The 22067-nt window shown below is 57.8% G+C and overlaps 1 protein-coding gene across 2 annotated transcripts; it reads right to left on the bottom strand.

Annotated features, from left to right (window-relative positions):
• Positions 1-948: 948 nt before the first annotated feature.
• On the bottom strand, positions 949-21900 carry GRAMD1A (GRAM domain containing 1A). 2 transcript variants are annotated; one of them, XM_047078273.1, is made up of 19 exons: positions 21804-21900; positions 15093-15303; positions 14984-15004; positions 14426-14510; positions 14184-14287; positions 14011-14106; positions 13184-13264; positions 9867-9979; positions 9546-9696; positions 8800-8998; positions 7774-7917; positions 6053-6171; positions 5829-5971; positions 5023-5126; positions 4764-4937; positions 4579-4666; positions 3316-3423; positions 3112-3232; positions 949-1406 (listed from the first exon to the last, which is right to left on the bottom strand). In XM_047078273.1, the coding sequence occupies exons 1-19, from the start codon at positions 21809-21811 to the stop codon at positions 1314-1316; spliced, it is 2163 nt and encodes a 720-aa protein (XP_046934229.1). In that variant the 5' UTR covers positions 21812-21900; the 3' UTR covers positions 949-1313. The 2 variants fall into 2 exon arrangements, with proteins under 2 accessions (XP_046934229.1, XP_046934228.1); XM_047078272.1 differs by lacking the exon at positions 21804-21900 and having other exon boundaries at positions 15093-15778.
• Between the last annotated feature and the right edge of the window lie 167 nt (positions 21901-22067).

Below are 22067 nucleotides of genomic sequence, written 5' to 3' on the forward strand. Positions count from 1 at the left end.
CTATGGAGCCAGAACAGGGCTGTGTGAGACAGACCTGGGTTCTACCTGGACCAGAGACTTTGCCTCTAAGCCCATTTCTTCATTGGTAGGTTAGAGGTCCGGATGGCCTCAACCTGGACAGGCTGTTGTGGGGTCCCGCAGGGGTAGGACCTTGCATCTAAATGTGGAGACACCATGGACTGGGCCTGCAGCCCTCGTCTTCTGCAGAGTGGCCTCAGTCATGTAACTATCCGTCTGTGTCTCATATGGAGTCGCCGGGAGACTTAAAGGAACACCAGACCCTGGCATGGAGCCTGGTGCACACTTGGTGCTTCCTACAGGACTTACTTTTTTCTCCCCCCAATTCTTCCACGATGAGTAACATTATTGGAAACTTCCTGAGCCAGGCCCTGTTGTAAGCGGCCACGTTTATGAACTCCTCGACTGTTGTAGTAGTCGTGGCTCGCAAAGCAAGGTCCCTGAACAAGCACCATCAGCATCCCTGGGAACTCGCTGGCGGTGCAGACCCTCAGCTCACCCCAGATCTGCGGGCTCAGAAACTCTGCGCGTGGGCTCTGGCACTCTTTCAATAAGCCTCCAGGAGTCTGGAAAAGGTGCAGCTCAAGTTGGAGAACTTGTCACTTCCAAGAACGCTGGGAGACAGGTGCCACTCTTATGCCCATTGTACAAAAGGGGAGACCAAAGCTCAGAGGGCTTGACCCCGCTCCATGTTACATGACTGCTAAAAATCAGGGGTAGAACTTGAACTCGGGCCTCCAGGCGCCTGACTCTGTCCTCACAGCCTGGCACTGGACTCTGATGACACAAGGCTTGTGGAAGATGCTAGAGAATCCCAGATCGTGTCGGTGACTTAGGCCCCAGAAAATGGACCAACCCCCGCCCCCCCCACCCTTCTAGTGCAATGGGAGGCTCCCACCCGCTCCCAGGGACCTCACAGGCACAGCCACAGCCATTTCCAACCCTTTATTGGGGCTCTGTCAGCCCCAAATAAATATAATACATTAAACCCAGAGCTGAGGGCATCGTGCACCCCAGAGGCACCCCCCACAACCCCAGCTGGGCAAAATAAGTTAGCGGGGGGCCTGCCGAAGGCCAGGCCAGCTCCCTGGCTAGGCAGGCGATGGCAGCTGGACTCGCACACGCTGATCTAAAGTGCATCTCGGTTCTGTGGTCCCCATGTCTGTGTGGCCCCTGGCTGGGCCACTGGGAGGGGCGGGCGGGAGGCTCCCGGCGCTCACACCGTGCCAGCAGTGGCCGCCGAGGCTCTGTGTCCATCTGTCCGTTAGGGGGGTCGGCCACACGGCTGGGTGTCCTCAGGAGAAGCTGTCGTCGGGCCGTGGCTGGGAGTCGAAGGGCGGGTCTGAGACCGTGATGCCTTGATGCAGCTTCTCCAGAGAGAACTTCATCTGGGAGGAGGAAGTGGGCAGGGTAGGGGGTGAGTACCGGCAGGGGTGACGTTCCTCCCCTTCATGCAGTTGAGGGACTGGGCAGGGTCCAGAGAGGCCACATCCCCTGCCAAGGTCACCCTGTGACAATAGCGGAGCCACACTGCACCCAGTTTAACTTCCAAGGTGCTGGAGATGGAAGGGGCCCAGGTGGCCCAGGTTCAAGTTGCAGCTCTGCTACGTACTGGGTAGCCTCGGGCAAGCCCCTTAACGGTCCCAGGGTCCCTCAGCTGAAAGACAGGTCAGTCACAAACCTGCTTCACAGGATTATTTCAGGGATCCGACGGGCAAACACCTGGCACTTGGCACACAGGAAGTGCCTGATGCACATCAGCTACTCTTGTTCCCCGCTGTGTGACCTTGAGCAAGTCTGAACTTCTCAGACCTTAGCACCCCCATCTAATAGAAGGGGAATAACAAGAGCATCCCTCTCATAGGCTGACCACGAAGAGCAAATCAGTGGGTCACAGCAGCACATGGAACAGTCCAAATCAATCTGTGGCTGCTGCTAACAAGTCTATGAAGTTGACCCTGTGCCCTCGGTAATTAAGGGAGGAAAATAATGGGACTTTAACTCAGGATGGGGAGGCCCTGCCATCCCTCTCTGTGAGTGACGTGACCCCAGCCTCAATGCCTTTCCACCCTGTTCTGCACGGCCCTTCTTAGCACGAGCGTCTCCCCGCAAGTATGACTTCAGGGTGCAACGAGGCCCCTAGACGCGACTCCATATCACGGTCTACGGTGACCACACGTGATTTCACCATTACCCACCAACTTGGGCTCTGATACCCTTGGGCGTCCAGCCAATGGCAGCCAGCTCTCAGCTTCCCACACACCCCCCTCCCACCTAAGGCACTAATCCAGGACCTGACATTTATGCTGACCCACCACCACATGAATTGGGCACCTACTGTGTGCAGGCACTGGGTTCACACTAATGACAGCAAACACGTGTACAACGTTCACTCTGAGCTTGACGTTGTTCGTACGTGAACTCACTTGATTTTCACAACAGTCTTTGAGGGAACAGCAATCATTGTCCCGCTCACAGAGGAGGAAGCCAAGGCTGGCAACGGTGAAGTCACTCGCACAAGGTCACACACCAGAATTCGAACCTCAACATCTGAATAGATGCTGCCACCGTACTACAGACAGTGTCTGGAGCAACCCCGTCTGGAGATCTGACCCCAGCATCCTCTGGAGAAACTCTTTCCCACCTTCACGTGACCCTAATCACCCCACAGCGGCCGTGGGGTTCAAGGACCAAGCCTCGCCTACCCCCAGCCTCTGTGACTGGCTCAGGGACGGGCCTGTGACCCTAGCAGCCAGTGAGAATGAACGCTTTCCTTTACATGTCAGCCTAGAGCTGCAGGTACCACCCTGGTCAAGGGTGGGAGAGGAGGATGCCCAAAACAAAGCCAGCCCTGGGGGTGAACAGAGTCAAGAGATGGAATGAGGGTGGCTGGATCCAGCCATGCCTGAGGTCAGACACCCGTGGATATTTTTCCTAGGACGAGGGCCAATTCTTTCTCCGATTTGTCCAGCAACCCCGGGAGCTGGGGACTATGAATGGCTTCCTCATTTCACGGAGGAAAAAACTGAGGCCCAGATGTGTCTGCCACATGGTGGGATCTGACCACAGGGCCCTTCGGCCCCAAAGCCGCACCTCGTCTAGGAGCTCCACGGAAGCCCTCAGGATCTGCCTCCACTTGTGCACCTCGACGCTGTGGAACTGCTTCTGCAGGGCTAGGATCTCCGCCCACTCTGTGGCCGTCTGGGGGAATTTGCTGTAGGGGATGCAGGGCTTGAGTGGGGAGGTCGCCTTTCCCAACCTACCCAAGTTCCCAACCCCCTCAGGCCACCCACTCACCCCTTGGCCAGGGCCAGACTGTGCCAGGACTCGAAGGTATGGGCCGTCCTTTCCAGAGACCAGAGGCGGTAAAAGAGGAGGACATTGAGGGCGATGAGGACGATGAGGCTGAGGGCAGGGGTCAGAGGTCAGAGGTCAGAACCAGCACGCAGACACTCCCATAAGTCAGCACCCACACAACCCCACCTCGAAGGAGCACCACAATTACCCCCTTCTCAGAGGAGAAAGTGAAGGTTCAGAGAGGGTGAGAGACACGCCTAGGGTCACACAGTCCACAAGCAGCAAAGTCAGGGTTCAAATCCGGGCCTGACACCCACACCCCCTAACTTGCACAGCAGGCTGCCTCACTGGGAGAGCTGGGGGCACTGAGTGGGGAGAAGGGGCTGCGGCTGGGACTGAGGCGAGGGGTGCCACGGATGCGGGATGCGGGGCCCTACCTCACACAGATCCTGAGGCGGCAGCAAGGGGGAGACAAAGAGGTGAGAGCCGCCCAGCCCTGAGAGCCGCCCCCGCCCCTCCGGAAGCATGCTGCGCTGCCCCGCTCTGGACTGCCCGTGCTGGGAAACTGAGGCCCAGAGTGTGTGACCAAGCTGACTGTCACTCCCCAGGGTCTGCTGGGAGCTCGGACCTCACTTCCAGGTCCTCGGAGTGCCCTGCCCCCCACGTCCCCTACCGCCCCCCAGGCCTTTGTGCACATTAGCGTCCCCACCTCGGCTCTCTGGGGTCTCAGCTCAGGAATCCTCTACTGTCCCAGGAAGCCTTCCCCTGCCTCCCACAGCTTTCCTGTCCTGGCCCTGTCCCCCAGCACTCCGGCCTGGTGTTAGGTCCGTTTGTCACTACTGTGTCCCCAGTGTCACCCAGGATAGGGTTGGGTACAGAAAGTAGGAATGAGATGTGTCAGTGACAGTGCTCCTTTTCCGTATCTCTCCTGGGGCACCTCATTCCACCTCCTTTGGGTGCCTGCTCCCCCAGAATGCCCTCCCTGCCCCCTGGGTGAGGGCAGGCCCTTCCGACCTCCCAGAGCCCCCAGGGCTTCCCTCTTCCAGCAGGACACACTTCTCCACGACCCACTGAGCAGCACACTGTGTAAGGAGCTCTGGGCACCTTCCAAACATCCTCTCCTTTCATCTTTGCCCGGCTAGGAGGTGTGCCCATGCTCCCGCTTCAGGAGAGGTCCAGAGAGGCCAGGCACCTGCCCGACGTCACACAGCCAGAATACAGATCCAGGCCTGGGTGACCCCAAAACCCGGGCCCCTTACTCACACGACGCTGATGAGAACAAGGGCGCTGGGGATGCCTGCCCCGGGGCCCTGGTCCACGGACGGTTCCGAGAAGCGCGAGCTGAGGGAGCCTGAGGAGAGCACCACGGAGTCAGACAGACCCATCCCGGCATGACCCCCCCGAGCCCCGCTCCTCCGCCTGCCCTGCCCAGGCCTGAGGGGACACACCCGAGGTGTGCATGCCAGCCCGGGCACAGGGGTCAGGGTCCGGGTGCTGGGGCCCATCGCCGTGACCCCTCCAGCTCAGGGGCCGCTTCCGCCTCCGCAGGCCTGACAGCAATCCCCGGGCATCCTTCCCACCTTCTTCCAGGGACAGCTTCTCGGCTTTGGCAAGCTCTCGCTCTGTGGACACAGGAGAGGCCTCTGCACGGCTGCCCCTCGCCAGGCTCCGAGCCCGTCCCTGCCCTGGCCAACCTCCGGCCCCTACCCAGGTGGTGGAAGTAATCTTCGATGCCACTCCACGAGTTCTTCTCGATGAGTGACTTCACAAGGCTCCAGGGCTGTTTCCGGTAGCGGATCTCAGAGGACACTCTGGGGTTGGGGAACAGGGCGAGGGGGTTGGGGTCTGACTCCAACCTCGCAGCCCCACTCCCCAGGGGGAGCTCTCCTTCCGCCAATTCAGAGAGGGCCCGTCGTCACCCATAGACACACACCTTGACAAGTCTCCTGACCTTAGCAGCGCCCACCCACGCCGGCAGCTGACCCTGCACCTCCTTCCCGACTCTTCCATCCTGCCGCTGTGCCCCAGCTCCACACGGAGTCTGAGACAGCTCAGCACATCCCACTCCTGATCTTCCCCCGAAACCTATTCCTCCCCACCTTCCCCATCGCAGTCAATGGCAGCTTCATCCTTCTATTGGCTCAGGCTGGACACCCCCAGGTGCTCCTGACACGTCTCCCCGAGAGAAGGGATTGTCTGGTTTGCTGCACCCCGACCGCCTGGAACAGTGCCAGGCACAGAGCACATAACCCACAGCCAACAAACAACTAAACCGATCACCGTGCACTCAGTCACTCGCCTCCGGCTCAAACCCCTTCCACGGATGGGGGAGAGGTCCCCGGGGCTGCCCTCGTCTACCCTCCACTGTTCAGGGTTCAGAGAACTCAGGGACCCAGAACGTCTGCTCCTCTGCGGTGGTAACCCACGTCGTGCTGCGGGCTCGGGGTGGGGACAGAAGGGCGGGGACCCCGGGAGCAGCAGGGTGGCCAGTGAGGGGCCAGGCCGCCGCTTACCGGAGTCGGGCCTTGTTCCGGGCAAGGCCCAGGATGCAGTAGCGGTGGGCAGTGTAGAAGTAGTCCTGGTAAGGGATGCCCTGCGTCAGCACCTCGGAGTCCACCACACATGCGCCTGCCTGCGGGCCGCGCCGGAACAGCGTCTGCGGGGACGAGGAAGGAGGAAGCGGTCAGGGGCACGCCACCCGGCCACGCCACCCAGCCCGCCGCTCTGCCTGGCCCACCTGTGTCTCCACCACAGAGGCGCTCTTGGGGCCCAGCGGGTTGCTGATGGGAATGGTGTAGGTCAGCACTCGGCGCTGGTGGCACTTGCTGTCCCCGCTCCAGGGACTCAAGGTCACATCTGGGGGAGGCAGGAACAGGATGAGGAGACCATTCTCCAGTTTCTGCCCACAGGCCATAGGAGAAAGCCTTTTCGGGTAGTTCCGGTTCTCTCGGGACTTGCCCCCAAACCCACCCCACCTCTAGGCCCCCCACCTTGGTGTCTGCCCCACCTTCCTTCTAGACACCTAAAACTTCAGATGTCAGTAATTCAGAGCTGGGACTTCTCCCTACACTTCTCACCCATCCTGGGGCCTTCTTGTCCACTCTTGCAGCCTCAGCTTCCCTCTCTGTACCAGTCCAGGCTTCTCCCCTGAGCCTCAGACCTAGGGTCCTGTGACCTCCTGAACACCTTCTCTTGGAAGTTCCCCAGATATCTCACACCCACCAGGTCCCACGCTGGCTTCCGCATCCCCCTCAACCTCCCCTCCTCTCGGGGTGCCATCGCAGGGGCAGCCCCACCATCCCCCAGGATCCCCCCGGAGGCCTGGGCCTGCCCTGGACACTCCCTCCCCTGGGTATCCACTTGACCTCGTGAGCATTGCTCCTGCTTCGGCCCACCCCTGCCCACCCAGGGTCCCACTGCAGCCCCCGGGAATTTCTGGCCTCAGTCTCCACCTCTGAGGTCCAGGGGGTAGCTTCTTAAAGCCAAGCTTGTGCCCTGCCCCTAACCTGCCTAGAATACTCCCTGGCTCTCCAGGGCCTCTGGACAGAATCGGAGTTCGTCAGTCTGATGTGTCAGTCTCTCCGGGACATAAGCATAGTTTTGAAGACTGTGGGGCCCCAACTCAAGGCACAGTCTTACTCATTCTGCAGGGGATTTACATGGTTCATTTCCATGGACAGAGGGAAAAGAAACAGAGAGAAACTACCTTCTGACGAGCCCCTCCCCGGCCTGAATCTTTCAACTGGTCCCAGTCAACCCTTCCACGTCACCTGGCGCTGGGGCTCCACCTTGCCACACCTGGCCACAGAGGCCCGGCCTCAAGGGACTCTCCCAGCGCCTGCCTCTGGTCTCAGGACCTCTGCAGATGCCTTGCTGGCCTCCTGGGTTTCTCCTCCATCTGCTCCCCCTTCCCCAGAAGAGTTCCGCCTTCAGGCCTTGGTCTCAATTTCACATCCTTCCAGCTGCTTTTCTGGATACCCCTCAGATCACAGCTACCCCTCTGACACTCACAGAATCGGCACATCTGTGACTTATTTTGTGTACCTATTTACTGTTGTTCTCACGAGACTCTCGAGTTCATCTGGCCTGGCCTGGCCTCTGCACAAACCTGACAGACTGGGCACTAAAGGTGTGATCATGAACTTGTATTTATTAAGCGCTTACTATATACTACCGTTCTAAGGCGCTTTTCTAGCATTAACTCACGTAGTTCTTAGGAGACCTGGATACAACAGGTACTATTATCACACCCCCAACGTACACAAGAAGAAACTGAGGCAGAGAGGCTCGAAACCCGGCTCAAGGCCACTCAGCTAGTTAAGAGGCAGAGCCAGTCCGGTCTCACAGATGCTGCTTCTAAGCCCGCAAGGGCGCCACATCTGCACAGCAGCCACCCGCTGTCTCCTGCTTCCTCCTCCCCACCCCCGCCCCGTGCCTGTGCAGCCTCAGCCCCCTGACCTGTGAACTTGCACTGCTGCAGGAAGCCCTGCAGGAAGGGCGAGTCCGAGAAGAGCATCTGCTGGAGCCGCTCGGCACCCACGTGGAAGACTGAGTTGATGAGCAGACGGCCAGAGAGGTCAGGAAGCAGGGCGGCCAGGTCAGCTGGGTGACGGAGAAGGGCAGTGGATGACGCATTCCTCCCACCTCGGAGCGGCTCTGGGTGGCTGCCCCCTTCCCCTGCCTCCCAGGCCTTGTACGGTGGACGGACAGACCCACCCTCCAGGGCTGAACGCAAGTGGAGCGCCCACTGCTCGGCCCCTTTCAGCCACAGGCTGGCTTTAGGGTGGGCGTGTGCCCCAGGGTCAGCCAGTCAGAGCCACCAGGATTGGTTCAGGGGTGGGCCTGGGCTCTCAGCCACAGTGACTGGCTCCGGGCTGGGCTTGTTGCCCAAGTTGGACCAAACAGAGCCAACCCTAGAGCTTCTGGTGCAGCCCCTGGGAAAAGCGTGCTTTTTCTCAACTAGGCTTGTCTGGGGCGGGGCTGGGGCTCTCTGTGCCCCCACAAACACAGAGGCTACCTGTGAACGAAGCTGGCACAGAGAAAATGGAAATAGTCATAATAACAACGACAGCAGCCAACACTAACGGGCCTGAGCTCTTTACGGATGTTAACTCATTTTAGCGTCCTTAACACCAACCCTATGAAGTAGGTATGATTATTGCCAACCCCACTTTTCAGGTAAGTAAAATAAGTCTTGAAAGAGATTAAACAATTCGCCCAAGTTACACAGCTAGGAAGCCGTGTAGCCAGAAACTGGACCTCGGCAATCTGGCTTCAGAGTCTGTGTTCTTATCTGCTCCGCTCTGCTGCCTTCAAAGCACCGCTAAAGACACACAGATTTCCAACACCGCCATCTGTATGCCTTACCTGCCTGCCCACCCCCTGGATTTCAGTCCCATGAGCCAGCAAATCCCTCGCTAACGCCAGCCTGTGTAAGGTTTATCACACATAACCGAAGAGAAGGACTCGGGCCACCTGTCTCACCTTCCTCCCCTGTGGACGAGGAGGAGTTACTCGTGTCTGTCAACAGTTCCTCACTGGGCAGCAGGTCCAAGGGGCCCAGGGAGGTGGGCCCATCAGGCGGGGTAGGCTCTGTGCTCGGGGGTTCAGCCACCGGCGTCACTGTCTGGCTGGAGGAGGCGTCGGGCTGGCTGTCTGTCTGCTCCTCCTTGTCCTCCTCTGCCTGCAGAGAAAGGGCTTAATCCAGCTTTGTCCCACCGCCATTCCAGCCCGAGGGCCCCCCTGTACCCACATTGGCCATAAGGACTCAGCGCTGTAGGGAAACCAACGCTGGAGGGTCACGTGGGCACGTAAAGCTTCCAGCTGAGCATGTCACAAGGGGCCCTGGGGCTGCCCGGATAAGGGCCCCCCTCAGTCCCGACCAGGCCCATCTTGGGTGCCTGGGCCATAAGCCTCCTGATGCCCCTCCTGCCCACTGGTCCATCCTGTCCATGCCTTGTCTCCTACTTCATCTGTCCGTCTGTATATCCATCTGTCTGTCCATCCGTCCATCCATCCCTTGCTTCTGTCTCTTAGCTTTTCCCTGTCTGTCTGCCCTTGAGCTGATCGCTCTCATTCCCCATTTTCTTTGCCATCTTTTCAGGTCCATCCCATCCCTCCATCCATCCCCTCCCCACCGCCCCCCTCAGTCCGTCCCTCTCCCTGACACCACCACCCGCCTTCCCGTCTCTCGCCATCAGCATCCTCTCTGTCCCCCATCCTCCGCTCACCCCGTGGTCTGCATCGCTGCTGGCCCGGGAAAGGTTGGGGGTGATGCGGCCACGGCGCGAACCCACAGGGCTCGGCTCCTGGCTATTGTCAGCTGCCCCAGAGGGGGTGATGTCACTCAGGGCGATCACATCTCCCACTTCCTTGGGGTTCCTGTGGGGTAAAGGAGGGTGTGAGATGGCTGTATCTCTGAGACCCCCCACACCCTCCTGGTGGCCCGGACCGTACACCCACCTCAGTCCAGCCAGGACTCCCAGGAGCTCTGCACACAGCCCCTTCTGTCTCCCCCCACCCCAGGAGCCAGCCACCAGCCTCTGACTCACCCCAGACCGTTCAGCTGCAAGGGGCAGACGTAGTCCTCATCCTCGCTGGTGAGGCCCAGCTCTGAGCCGTAGCACTGATGCACCAGGTGCCAGAGCTCGCGGGGACTCAGCGTCTGGGCAGGCAGGACATGGGGTTGGCCTGAGTTTCCCTGGGCCCAGAACCCTTGTTACCCCAGTCCCCACCAGCCCTCCGACGCGGCGCTCCCCCGGCGTCCACAAGGGGGCAGCCCTCACCCAATCTGGCTCCGAAAGGTCCGGCACCAGGAGCCAGGGCCATCTGGACTTTCTCCTTGGGTCCTCACGATACTCCCGCGTCTACAGGTTAGCATCCCCAGACTTACAGAGGAGAATATGGGGGCCCAGGGAGGGGAAACCACGCGCTGAGGTCACACAACTGACTGGGGGCGACCCAGGGATTCAAACCCAGCCGGACCCCAGAGCCAACGCACCCTCCGCCAGGCCATCCTGCCCCTATCTTCCTTAGTGCTCCTGGCCAGAGCGGCAAGGCCGACGACGAAATGGTAGTAAAAAGTTAAGAGCAGCAGCAGCAGGGGCGGCCAGCCACTGAGTTGTTACCAGGCGCCAGGCACTCTTCCAACCCCCTCCCGCGCACTCAGTGAATCTTCAAAAACAATTCTGTGAAGCGCTAACGCCGTCAGTTTAAGGCAGCGACGCTGAGGCGCAGAGGTGCTCAAGTGGCGGGGCTGAGATGGGTCCCGGGGAGGGGCCGGTCTGGCACCCTGGAGCTAACCATTGGACGGGTCTGCCCCACAAGAGCTGACCCGACTGAGCACGGATTCTGGGCTCAGCCCTGGAGCTCTGAAGTAGGGAGTGTCCCTATCTGAAGGGATTCAGCGACCTGCTGGTCACTCAGCTCCTCAGGGATGGGGCTGGAATCCCAGCGCTGGCAGGCTGGCTCCAGGCCCTGAGCTTTGAAGCCTCCTCTGCCCCCACCCTCCCTGGAGACCCTGACACTGCACTGTCCCTCCCCAGGCTCCTACTCCAGCACCCTGGCCCCTGAGGACGGGTGTGGCTGGAGCCGCCCCAAGGGGACAGGACAGGAGCGCAGCCAGAGAAGCAGGTTTGGCCTTCTGGGGTGCCGCAGGCCAGCAGGAGCAGCCTACCCGACACCTATCCACCCTCCCTCTCTGCCGGCAGAACCCCAATGTGTTTGGGGTGAGAATCTTCCCCACCCCTAGGGATAAATTATAACTGGCTTACATCAAGTTTTCCATCTTTCCTTTGCAACTGAGGGTGGTCATGTCACCCAGTTCTAGCCAAAGAAGTGCAGAGCCCCCCTTTAAAGGGGGTTTTCCCTCCCTGATAAAGGAAAGTCCCCTTTCTATCCACCTGTTTCTCCTTCACATCTGGGACACTCACGTGAGGGCATGATGCCTATAGCTGTAGCAGCCATCTTGCAACCACGAGGCAAAAAGCATGTGGACAAAACATCAATATGCAGAGGGTGACAGTATGGAGGAACAAACAAGAGCTTGGGTCCCTGATGACATGGGGGAGCCCTCAAATCCACCCTGGACTGCCTGCCTCCAGACCTCTAGTTACATGAGCGTCAGCTGGAGATAGAACCTAACCGCAACAGGTCAGAACCCCAGCTCTGCCACACAAAAACCCTGGTGGCCATGGGCAAGTCTATCACTTCGCTGGTGAGACAGGTAATAACCACGCTGCCTCGTAGGGTGGTTGTGAAGATAAGGTGAATTAATTCATGTAATGCTCAGATCAGCGCCTGGCATCCAGTAGCACCGTAAGTATTAGCTGTTATTATTACTTTATGAACTCGGTATCTGTTTGCTTAAAGCATGTTTGGTTGAGTTTTCAGTTACTTGCAGTCGACTGTATCCTACGTAAACTCATGCAACCACGGTGGGCACTGTGGGAGAGTCTGCTCAAGCTGGCGCCCAGCAGACCATCAGAAGGCGGGAAGTCCAGGGGCACCTGGGAGGCTCGGTCGGTGAGGCGTCCGACTCCTGATTTTGGCTCAGGTCATGATCTCACGGTTCGTGGATTCGAGCCCCACATCGGGCTCTGCGCTGACAGCTCAGATTGGGATTCTCTCTCTCTCCCTCTCTCTCTGCCCCTACACCGCTCTTATGTGCTCACTCTCTCTCTCAAAAATAAACTTTAAAAAAAAAAAAGGGATGGGGTAAGTCTAAAAGCCCTTACTCAAAACCTGTGGGGCAAGATGTAATTCAAAATCAAGCAGTTTGGGGGTTTAAAAAAGCTAATACAGTGCCTATACTGTATATAGCAATACGGTACCAATAACGATAACTGTATTATGCTTAGTATTTAGTGCGGTATATACCAAAGGTTCTCAAAGTGTGGTCCAAGGATTTCCGGGGGTCCCCAAACCCTTCCAGGAGATCCATGACACCAAAATTATTTTCGTAAGTATGTTAAGTGTTACTAGCAATATGAGATGTTACTCGCTTTTGTCACTTTTATTCTCGTACTGGTACACGGTGGAATTTTCCAGAGGCTACCTGACATGGGATGCTGCCTTTTTCCAGGGGCCAATGCAATATGTGCTCCTGTATTCTTGTGTTTGAGAATTCCCCAGTTTCAATTTCTAATACAGTAAATATTGGTAGACATAGCCCACCTAAACAAAACCTCTTTGGCGTCCACAATTATTTTAAAAGAGGATAAAAGGTTCCTGAAGCCCTACAGTTTGAGAATCACTGGTATATTCTATAGTGGATAGATATTATAACTTTATATTGAATTCCAATTATACCTAAGGTGTATCTCAGTCATGCACATTAATATTTTTTGTCCTGAAACACATGAACAGTCACACTGAGATAAATGGAGGCCTGAGCTACACAAGAAGCACATGCGGCCATTTAAGTATAAATGAATTAAAACTTAAAATGCAGACATTCAGCTACACTATCCACTTTTCAAGAGTTCAATAGGCACATGTGGCCAGTGGCTACCATATTTTGACAGCATGGATGGAGAATACTTTCATCCATTTCATGGATGCAGAAACTTCTATCAGTGCTGATACAGACTACAAATAACCATGCTAGCTCAAGTGAGGTTTTGCAGCCACACGTACAAAGATACCTCCCTCAGCTGAGAGCAGTTTTGATTTGTGGACAGTGAATAGTGAATAAAAGGCCATGGATACACGTACATGGGGACAGGCCTGGCACTAGGGCCCGTGGTGGCCCCCTGGCGGAGTCCATAGATGCTGCAGGTACGGCAGGTCTGTGCCCATTCCCCAAGTTCTGGCCCTCCCGGCTCCATGATTTCCCCTAATCCCCCATCCAGGTCCCGTCCAGACCCACCTTTTCAAGCAGCGCATTCTGCCAGAGGCGGAAGATAAGGAGGAAGCAGCGGTCCCGGGCCCCAAAGGAGGTGAAGAAATGCTGCAGGAGAGAGAGGGGTGTGATGGGGTGGGGGACAGACATGGCCTGGATCTCCATCCTGATGCATCCGTTCATTCACCCCTTCATTCACTCCACAGAATGTTTATCCTATGCCCAGCCTGGCAGTGGGCGATGCTGGAGTCACTGTGTTGAGGACACGGCCCCCGGCCCTGCCCCGGAACTCACAGTCCAGGGCGAGAGACAGGTATGGCCCAAAGTGGTTGGGCTGTGACGGGGTGAAGCCCAGGGCACCTTCCCAGTCTCCTTCGGCCAGTAGGGGTGGTCACCCAATCCATGTTTGACCAACAAAACACAAAGGGGAGTCGGCTGTGAAGTCTTCCCACCGTTCCCTTCTCCCTTTCTGAGTCATTAGTGGGAGGCAGCCATCTTGGGACCATGAGGCAACAATCATCAGGACGGAATGGAGTGTCGGGGGAGGCTTCCAAGGAGAGGGGGCATGTGAGTTGACAGATATGGGAACTCACGAGGGAAGAATTTTACTAATAATATTATCTCCGAGCAGCTGTGTGAAAGGACAGACTGACTATAGGGACTGAGACGAGGGGCTGGTGTGGGGGTTCCAGGTCGGTGGTGATAGGAGCCCAGGCCAGGCTGGTGGAAAGGCAAGGGGGTAAAGAGAAAGCAAGGGATCTGAGAGTTCAGGGTGCAGAATAAGCAGGGCTTGGGGCGGGAGGGGCTGGCTAAGACCAGTGACCACAGCCCCCCGAGCAGGTGGTCAGGCTCACCTTCTCGCTCTCAGTGCAGATCTGGATGGCATTGGGGATCAGCTTAGCCGTCTTTTCCTTCTTCAGACACGTCACTTCCTTCAGCTGGATGGAAATCTGAAGACGAAAGGCCAGTCAGAAGAGGCCAGGGCCCAGACCGCCCGGAGCCCCTCCTTGACCCTGAGTCGGCTCACTGTTGTTTCCCAGCGGAAGATGTTGCTGTAGAAGCAGATCCAGTTCTCAGAGAGGTAGAGGCGGCCCTGGAGGAGGATCTCGCGCTGCAAGGCACAGGAGTAATCTGAGGCGGCCGAGGGGAGAGACGGCAGACACCCGAGTCACACACGCTGTGCTGGCCAGCGAGGGCGGGGAGAGGCGGGAGGGCAGAGCTGGGAACCCAGGGCCCGGCCCAGCACTGGGTCTGGGCGTCAGGACTCACCCACAATGAGGCGTTCAGCCTCAGGGAGTTTGCTAAACAGTTTCCGGAAGTCCTCGTTCCGCTGTTTGTATGTGGGGCTCAGCATCTGGGGGAGTTTGGAAGGTGAGTACCCGGATGTGGGTTCACACCCCTACTTCTGCCCCACAAAGCCCCCAGAAGCCCCTGACTCTCCTCATCCCCAGACAAGCTCTCTGCGGTTTCAAGTCTAGCTCACGTCTGGCCTCCACTGCCCGTAACCCAAAACTAACCATGACGAGAGCTGTCATTTGTGGATTTCCACATAAGCCAGGCCCTGCAGCAAGTACCCACCAGCACCACGGATTCTTAGGGAGTGTTCCCTCCAGCCTTGAAAGGTTGGGACAGTTTCTCAGGAAACAGGCCCGGAGAAGTTAAACAGCTCACTCAAGGTCACACAGGAAGTAAGGAGCGGCACAGAATGTGACCCTAGGTCAGCTGACCCCCGCACCCACTCCTTGACTGCTACAGCCTGGGGCTCCCGGCCCAGCACCTGCCCCCCTCCCTCGCTCCCCTCCAGCAAGCCCCCTGCCCAGCACTTACACTGTACCAGCTCTGCATCTTCTGTAAGAGAAAGGAGCAGCGTCAGAATGAGCCCCTAACTCCCCCACCCTTCCACTTCTCTCCCCACCCGACCTGGGCTTGCACCAACCTTGCTATTGCGGATGAAGTTCCTGCTGCCCAGGCTCTGGGTGCTGGGGGTCCCAGGCACGCCACCCTTCTCTGAGGAGCTGTCTGACCCCTTCTCCACCATGGTGCCTGGTTCAGGCTCGGGTGGGGGCCGGCTTGAGGGCAAGAGCTGCAGCCGCTTACGGAGAGACGGGGAGCTGCTCGGCGTGCTCCGGCCGGAGTGGGGGGTGGTGCTGGGGGAGGAAAAGAGGGGCATCAGGGGGAAAAACAGGCTAGGTGCGGGCACAGGCTTATTTTAGGAGGCCACACACGAGCCCGCTGATCCCCACCCACAAATTTCTCTCCCCTTCTCACAAGGGTGACCGAGCAGTTCCCTAACTCTGCACCTCGGTGACTTCATCCGTGATCCAGGGGAGATAATACTTGTCTCGTCTGCTTGTTTGGACAGTCAAGTCAATCAACACGTATAAAGTGCTTTTAGTAGAGCCTGGCATATAGGGAGGTCTCTCTATTTTTAAAATTAGCTTATCAATTCATTTGTAGGAACATTTATGGAGTAGCCACTTTCCAGTCTGTTGCTTCAGCTAAAAAGCCTAAGCGTCTTATTTTTCCTGTTCACTCTTCATTTCTCATCTATCAGCAAGTCCCACCTGCTCTACCTCCAAAATCTACTTCCGTTATTTCTATTATGCCCATTTCCCCTGCTCCAGCACCCTAGCCCAGCCTCCACCCTCCCCCTCCCAGACACCACAGCAGCCCCTCCCTGGGCCCCCTGTCCCCATCCCCACCCCCCTGCAGAGGGTGAACCCGAGTCAGGTCAGGGACCTCCTTGTAAAGGCCGAGCCCCTCCCCCCCCTTGGCACCCAAGGCCCTGCTGTGGCCTGTCACACCCTCCACTCCAGCCACCCCAGCCTCCTTTTTTCCCTAAGCATCACCGACAGCATTCCCACATCAAGGCCCCTGCACTTCCGTTCCCTCTGCGCAAAACATCATTCCACAGCCCAGCCTAACAGATTCTGTCTTATTTGGCTCAAATGCTCCTCCTCCCCTGGGGGCCCAGCCCCCCCGAAGCCCACCTCACACTACCTCAACTCTTCCTGTTGGCTTATTCGGTTTGCCTATTGTTGCCTCCAACTGTGTGGATTAAGGAGGTCTTGGTTGCCGCTGTGTCCCTGGCACCCAAAACTGTACCCAGCACGCAGTGAACTCCCAACAAACAATGGTGACTACCCGGACGATCTGTGCACCGGCTGGAGCGGGAGCAGCAGAGGGACACTTGGCTCTGTACCAAGACTCCGGCAAGCTCTCTGTATCATTACTTATTCCTCCGGCAACCCTGTGCACGTGACGCTATCACCATCCCTGCTTTACAGAGGAAGAAGCTGAGGCATAAAGCAGCAAACCACTTGTCCAAGGAAACACGGCTGCTTCTTTAAAAAAAAAAATTTGGCGGGGGTCGGGGGAGTGGCAGAGAGCGGGGGGGGGGGGGAGGCAGGGCAGGGAGAGAGAGAATCCCAAGCAGGCTCCACACTGTCTGTGCAGAGCCCAATACAGGGCTCGACCCCACGAACTAGGAGATCATGACCTGAGCTGAAATCAAGAGTCGGACACTTAACCGGCTGAACCACCCAGGGGCCCCTTGCACAGTTGCTTTAAGTCAGGGCAGGGTTCTACCTTGGGGGCCTTCTATCTACTCCATCCCAAGTCCCTGGACCACTCGGGGCTCCTCAGACTTCCCTCTCTTGCCTCCAAGCCTCGGCACACGCCGTTCTCCCAGTGGAGACTGCCCTTTGCCTTCTTCGCCTAGTGAATTCAAGTGCATCCTCCAGGATTCTTGCTCACCACCCCTCCCTCCTGGACAGAGCCTCCCTGCTGTGCGTCCCCATTCCCACAGACCCCTGGCAGCTCCCATCCTTTCCCGAACCACCGCCACTCTGCCTCTGCTTCCCCCATCCCAGCCCTGACTACTCCTGGGCTGTCACTGCCTGGTGACAGCTCCATTTCCCCCACAGGTCCGTGAGCTCCCTGGTGGCCAGCCTGTTGTCCCGGTCACTGGTCTGTCTCCAGGATTGCTTGGACCAGGACCCAGGGTAGGCATTCATGTCACACTTGTGAATTTGTGGAAGAAAATTGTAAGTAAATAAATAAATGAGATAGGTGGTGACCCAAGTGACTGCCGTTCCCCCTGGACTACTGGAGCTGGCTTCTCCCAGACCTCCCTGACCCCTACCCCCTTCCCGTGCTCTGCTCCCCACCTGCAGCCAGAGGGGGGCCGGTGAACGCCTGAGTCAGGTGGGAACCCCCCCACACCCCGCTGTACCTGACTCCAGCTAAAAGCCCAGGGCTGGACCTTGTCATCAACCCCTTGCTCACTCTTCCCCAGCTCCTGCCTTGGCTGTTCCCTCTGCCCAAACGCCCTTCCTCCCAGATGTCTAGAGGGCTCCTGAGCCTCCTCAGGTCTCTGCTCAGTGGACGCTTCTCCAAGTCTCAACTCTCTATTGAAATCACACTCCCCGCCTCTCCAACCTCCTCCCTCTTCCTCTTTCTCCTCAGCCCTTCCCCCACTTGAACTTCTGGAATCTCTCTCTCCATGCTCCACAGGGGAAGGGGGTTTGTTTCCAGCTACATCCCTACTGCCTAGAACTAGGCACAGTAGGTGCTCCAAAAGCATCTGCTCCCTGTGGACTGAATGAATGACTGACCCTCTCCCGCCCCTCAGGGAACCCAGATTCAAGCCAGTGTGAGACTCGCCCAACCCCTCAGCGACCCCCCGCCACTTGCTCCCTGTGTGACTTTGGGCAAGTGTCTGCACCTTCCTGTACTTCAGCTCCTTCCTGAATACAATGGGAATAATAATAGCGTCCGCCTCACAGGGTTGTCTGGGGGAGAAAGTGAGGTAATATACAGTTGACCCTTGAACAGCATGGGCTTGAACGGCACGGGGTCGCTTCTATGGGAAGTTCATTCAACAGATACAGTACACTCTTGTACATGTATTTTCTTTATGGTTTTTTTTTTTTTCTTTTTAAGTAGGCTCCATGCCCAGCCTGGAGCCCAAGGTGGGGCTTGAACTCACAACCCCGAGATCAAGACCTGAGCTGAGACCAAGAGTCGGTTAAGACTGAGCCACCCAAGCGCCCCATTTTATGATTTTCTTAATACCATTTTTTCTAGGTTACTTTATTGTAATAATACAATATCGTAATAATATAATACAGTATATAATATACACAGTAAACAGAATAACATGTTAATCGACGGTTTATGTTATCAGTAAGGCTTCAGATCAACAGGAAACTAAGTAGCTACATTTTGGGGGAGTCAAAAGTTATACACCAATTTTCCACTGCGCGGCAGATCAGCCCTCCCTAACTTCTGTGTTGTTCAAGGGTCAAGCGCACATGAAGCCCAGCGCGTGGAAGGCACTCCGCTCTGATCAGTAGGGACTAGGACTAAAATGGAGGACAAGGACCGGCCATCGCCCCAGCACACCTGTGTCCAAGATGCAAACGCTGACCCCGACAGGCACCATATAAACACCTCAGCCTGGGGCTCAGGGCCCAAACTGACCCCCAAGCTCCACCATTCACTAAGCATGCACTGAGCACGTGCCCTGTGCCAGGCACTGGGGACACAGAAGTGAGCAAAACGGATACCTTCCCTGCCTGCAGGGACCTGACATTCGGTTGGGGAACAGAGATGACGGACAAGAAAACGTGTAAACGAAGACGCTGATCTCAGACGCTGGTCTGTGCTATAAAGCAGCACAGCTCGCAGCACCGGCAGAGCAGGAAATTGTGAGAAATGCAGATTCGGGGACCCGGGACCCACCTCCAGGTGGGGCCTAGGAGACTGGTGCATGTTCAGGTTTGAGGACCACAGAAATAAATGAGGGCTAAGTGGGCGGGTGGGTGGAGTGCGGGGCACACTTGAGCTGAGCCTGAGGACAAAGGGCAGCTGTGGCAGGGGAAGGCTGTTTTAGGGACAGAAGCATGGAGTTCAGGGACAGGACAGAGCCTGGCAGGTCTGAGGAGGACTGAGGTGGCCAGCGGGGCTGGGGAAGGAGGACAGGAGGGTACAGGCCCACCTGCAGGCCCCGAACCTTGGTCAGGAGCTTGGGCTTCACCCTGAGGGCACTGGTGAGCTATGCAAGGGTTCTGAAGGAGGGGGTGACCACATTCCTCCCCTGTCTCATTTTCTCACCTCTCTACCGTAAAATGCAGACCCTCTCCCCTTGTCCTACCCTCCCACAGCCCCAGGTCTAGGGGGCTGGTCCTTAGGACTAGGCCAGTAACAGGTCCAATAACACACAGACGGGGCAGGTCTCTCACCTCCAGATGTGGCTCTTTGTAGGAGGAAGAGGAAGTGCTTGAGGGCAGGCACAGCCCTGAGGCTGCCCAACCAGACAGGCTGTAGCAGAGGGAAGGGAAGAGCCCGTCGTGGCTGAAGGACCGTTGGCGGGGGGAGGGGGCAGGGACTCGGAAGAGAACCAGGTTTTGCCCCTGCAGATACAGACTTCCTGGGCCTAAACAGCCCTGAGCTCTCGTCACAGAGGAACAGACGCACAGGCAGGTGTGCATAAAAGGGAAACCTGGTGTGGGTCCCACACAGCCTGCATCACGGGCAACCGTACTTCCCCACGGTGCAAGAAGTCTCCCCCACCCCACACCATCCCAGACACGTATGCACACACACCACAGAGTCACAACCGGACACACAGGCAACTTACAGTGACACCTGGAGCCCACACGTGCCAGCGGTATCAGGGTATGTTACCCTCACGCAGGACCACAGTGTGCCAGCACTGACACACGCAGCTGCAGCATGACAAGCACGCTACAGTCACAAAGTCCCAGACGTCACACACACATGCATGTGCGTGATGCATACATGCAGCAGCAGAGGGTCACAGAAACCATAGAAAGTCCCGGATAAATTACATGCACACATACAGCCTCGAGAAAGTCTCAAAGAGGTGAAAGCAAATCACATTCTACAGAGAGCGCCATATAAGTAGAACAGCCGCAGAGGAACAACGTCAGTAAATTTAAGTCACAGGCTCAGCTCGACTCTCCCGATGTTCACCAACTGGTGGGGAAGACAAAGGGAAGGCCTGCTCTAACGTGGCAAGGGATGGAAGTGCCAGCTATGTCACCGCCAGAGAACCCAGACACTCACAAAGCCATGAAGGACCCAGGAGGTCACGGCCACATCTTAATAGCACAGTGGCCAGGTATTGAAATAACGTGTGGGATGTGCTTTCTCAACTGCAACAGGGGAACAATGCCAGTTCTCACTGCTCCAGAGGGTCAAGGGTACACCCCAGGTCTCAGGAAAGAGGGTCCCAGGCCCACTAAAAGCCACAAGGCATTTCTTCCTCTTGCTCTTCACACACATAAAGCCCCAGAGTGTCTCAGCTGGACACACAAAGCCTAGGCACACGCAAAACTGTCACATATGAATACACCCCGGAACCTTCACACAAAGATGTAATCAGAGGTAAATTACAGGCACAACCTCCCCAACCCCAGGGGGATCCAGCCACATATGCCAGGCCCCAGACACACAAAGTCACATCTGGACACACACAGGTAACTTACATTTGTACAAAGAGCTAATGCATTCAGAGATGAATTACAGGCACCCAGACAGAAAGTGACAGCTGTAAGCACCGTCCCAGACACGTACGCACACACACCACAGAGTCACAACTGGACACACAGGCAACTTGCAGTGACACCTGGAGCCACAGATGAAATGAGAAGAAAATTTCACAGACACACACACTCAACCAGGGAGGAGCACAGCTGTCTGCACACTAGGAGACCCAGACACATGTACACACACTCCAAAGTCACAACCAGATATGCACAGGTCCGACGGGATGTGATAATACTTCACACACATACGACCACAGAAGGTCACAGGCACACACGCAGAGCCCCCCCCCCACACACACACACACTAGAATCACTGTCAAACATCCTCAGGGAACTTACAGTAACACATGGAGCCACAGATGGAGTTTGACGTAAATTACACACACAGTCAAAGAGGATGCACAGTAGGGATACAGGCACGCGTACACACATTTCCAAGACACCTACGATTCATACTGGAAAACATACCGGGCCCAGGGAGTAGGAGGTCAATTCTGGGCCCGCAATCCCAGAGAATTTCAGGCACCAGGCCCCCACCATCGACAGTCCGAGGCTCACGGAGCCCCGCGACAGACAAGGGCGGTGGGAGGGGGCCCAGACCGGGAGGGGCTGCTCACGGGCCCGCCCGGGGTTCGGTGGCCTGTGAGGGGGCCAGCGGGGGCTAGAGTCCGCCCAGCCTCCACCCCAGGCCCAAAGCCCGGGGTCGGCCTTGCGCTCACCCCTCTCCTCCCGGGCCGCGGCCAGTTAGGCCGGGGCCCTCCCCGCAGGCCACGCTCCCCGCGGGATGAGCCCGGGACCCCCACCAAAGCCCAGCCACCCCGGCGCGTCGCGCCCCGTCAGTGACGAGCCAGCCCTGGAGCCTCCCCGCCTTCAGCGCCCTGCCCCCAGGGCGGCCCCGGCCCCCTCCCCGCCCCCACCCGGTCCCCCGCCACCCCCCACCTCGCCGACCCCGCGAGCCCCAACCCCCAGCCTCGGCTCCGACCGCGCTACCCGCAAGCCGAGCGCGCGGAGCCGCCGGCCGGCCGGCCGGCCCGGTCCTCCCTCCCGCCCGCCCGCCGCGCCCCGGTCCTTACTCAAACATGGATGCGGCGCGGCGGGCGCGCCCGGCCGCAGGGCACGGCCGGCCGAGCGGGGATGGGGTGAGCTGGGCGTCCCCGCGGGGCACCTGCCTCGCCTTCCGCGGCCGCCGCCCCCACCCGACCGCGCCGCCCGCCGCCCGCCGCCCGCGGCCCGCACAAAGGCCGGAGCCCCGGAGCAGCGGGAGCCGCCGCAGCGTCAGCTCACCCCTCCCTCCCCCGCCCCCGCCCCGTCGCGTCACCGCGCCGCCCCCGCCAGCG

This window comes from Lynx rufus, unplaced genomic scaffold, assembly GCF_022079265.1.
Source record: "Lynx rufus isolate CCGP_SWC_20201006 ecotype Redwood Valley unplaced genomic scaffold, mLynRuf1.p SCAF_16, whole genome shotgun sequence".
NCBI lineage: Eukaryota > Metazoa > Chordata > Mammalia > Carnivora > Felidae > Lynx > Lynx rufus.

Excerpts from the sequence above, each read along its gene's own strand:
- GRAMD1A (XM_047078272.1), bottom strand. The coding sequence starts at position 15,326 with ATGCCCCTCTTTTCCTCCCCCAGCACCACCCCCCACTCCGGCCGGAGC. Across the intron at positions 14,288-14,425 it reads GGCTGAACGCCTCATTGTGG|ATTACTCCTGTGCCTTGCAG; the intron begins GTGAGTCCTGAC and ends CGGCCGCCTCAG. Across the intron at positions 1,407-3,111 it reads CCGTGGAGCTCCTAGACGAG|ATGAAGTTCTCTCTGGAGAA; the intron begins GTGCGGCTTTGG and ends TCCTCCTCCCAG.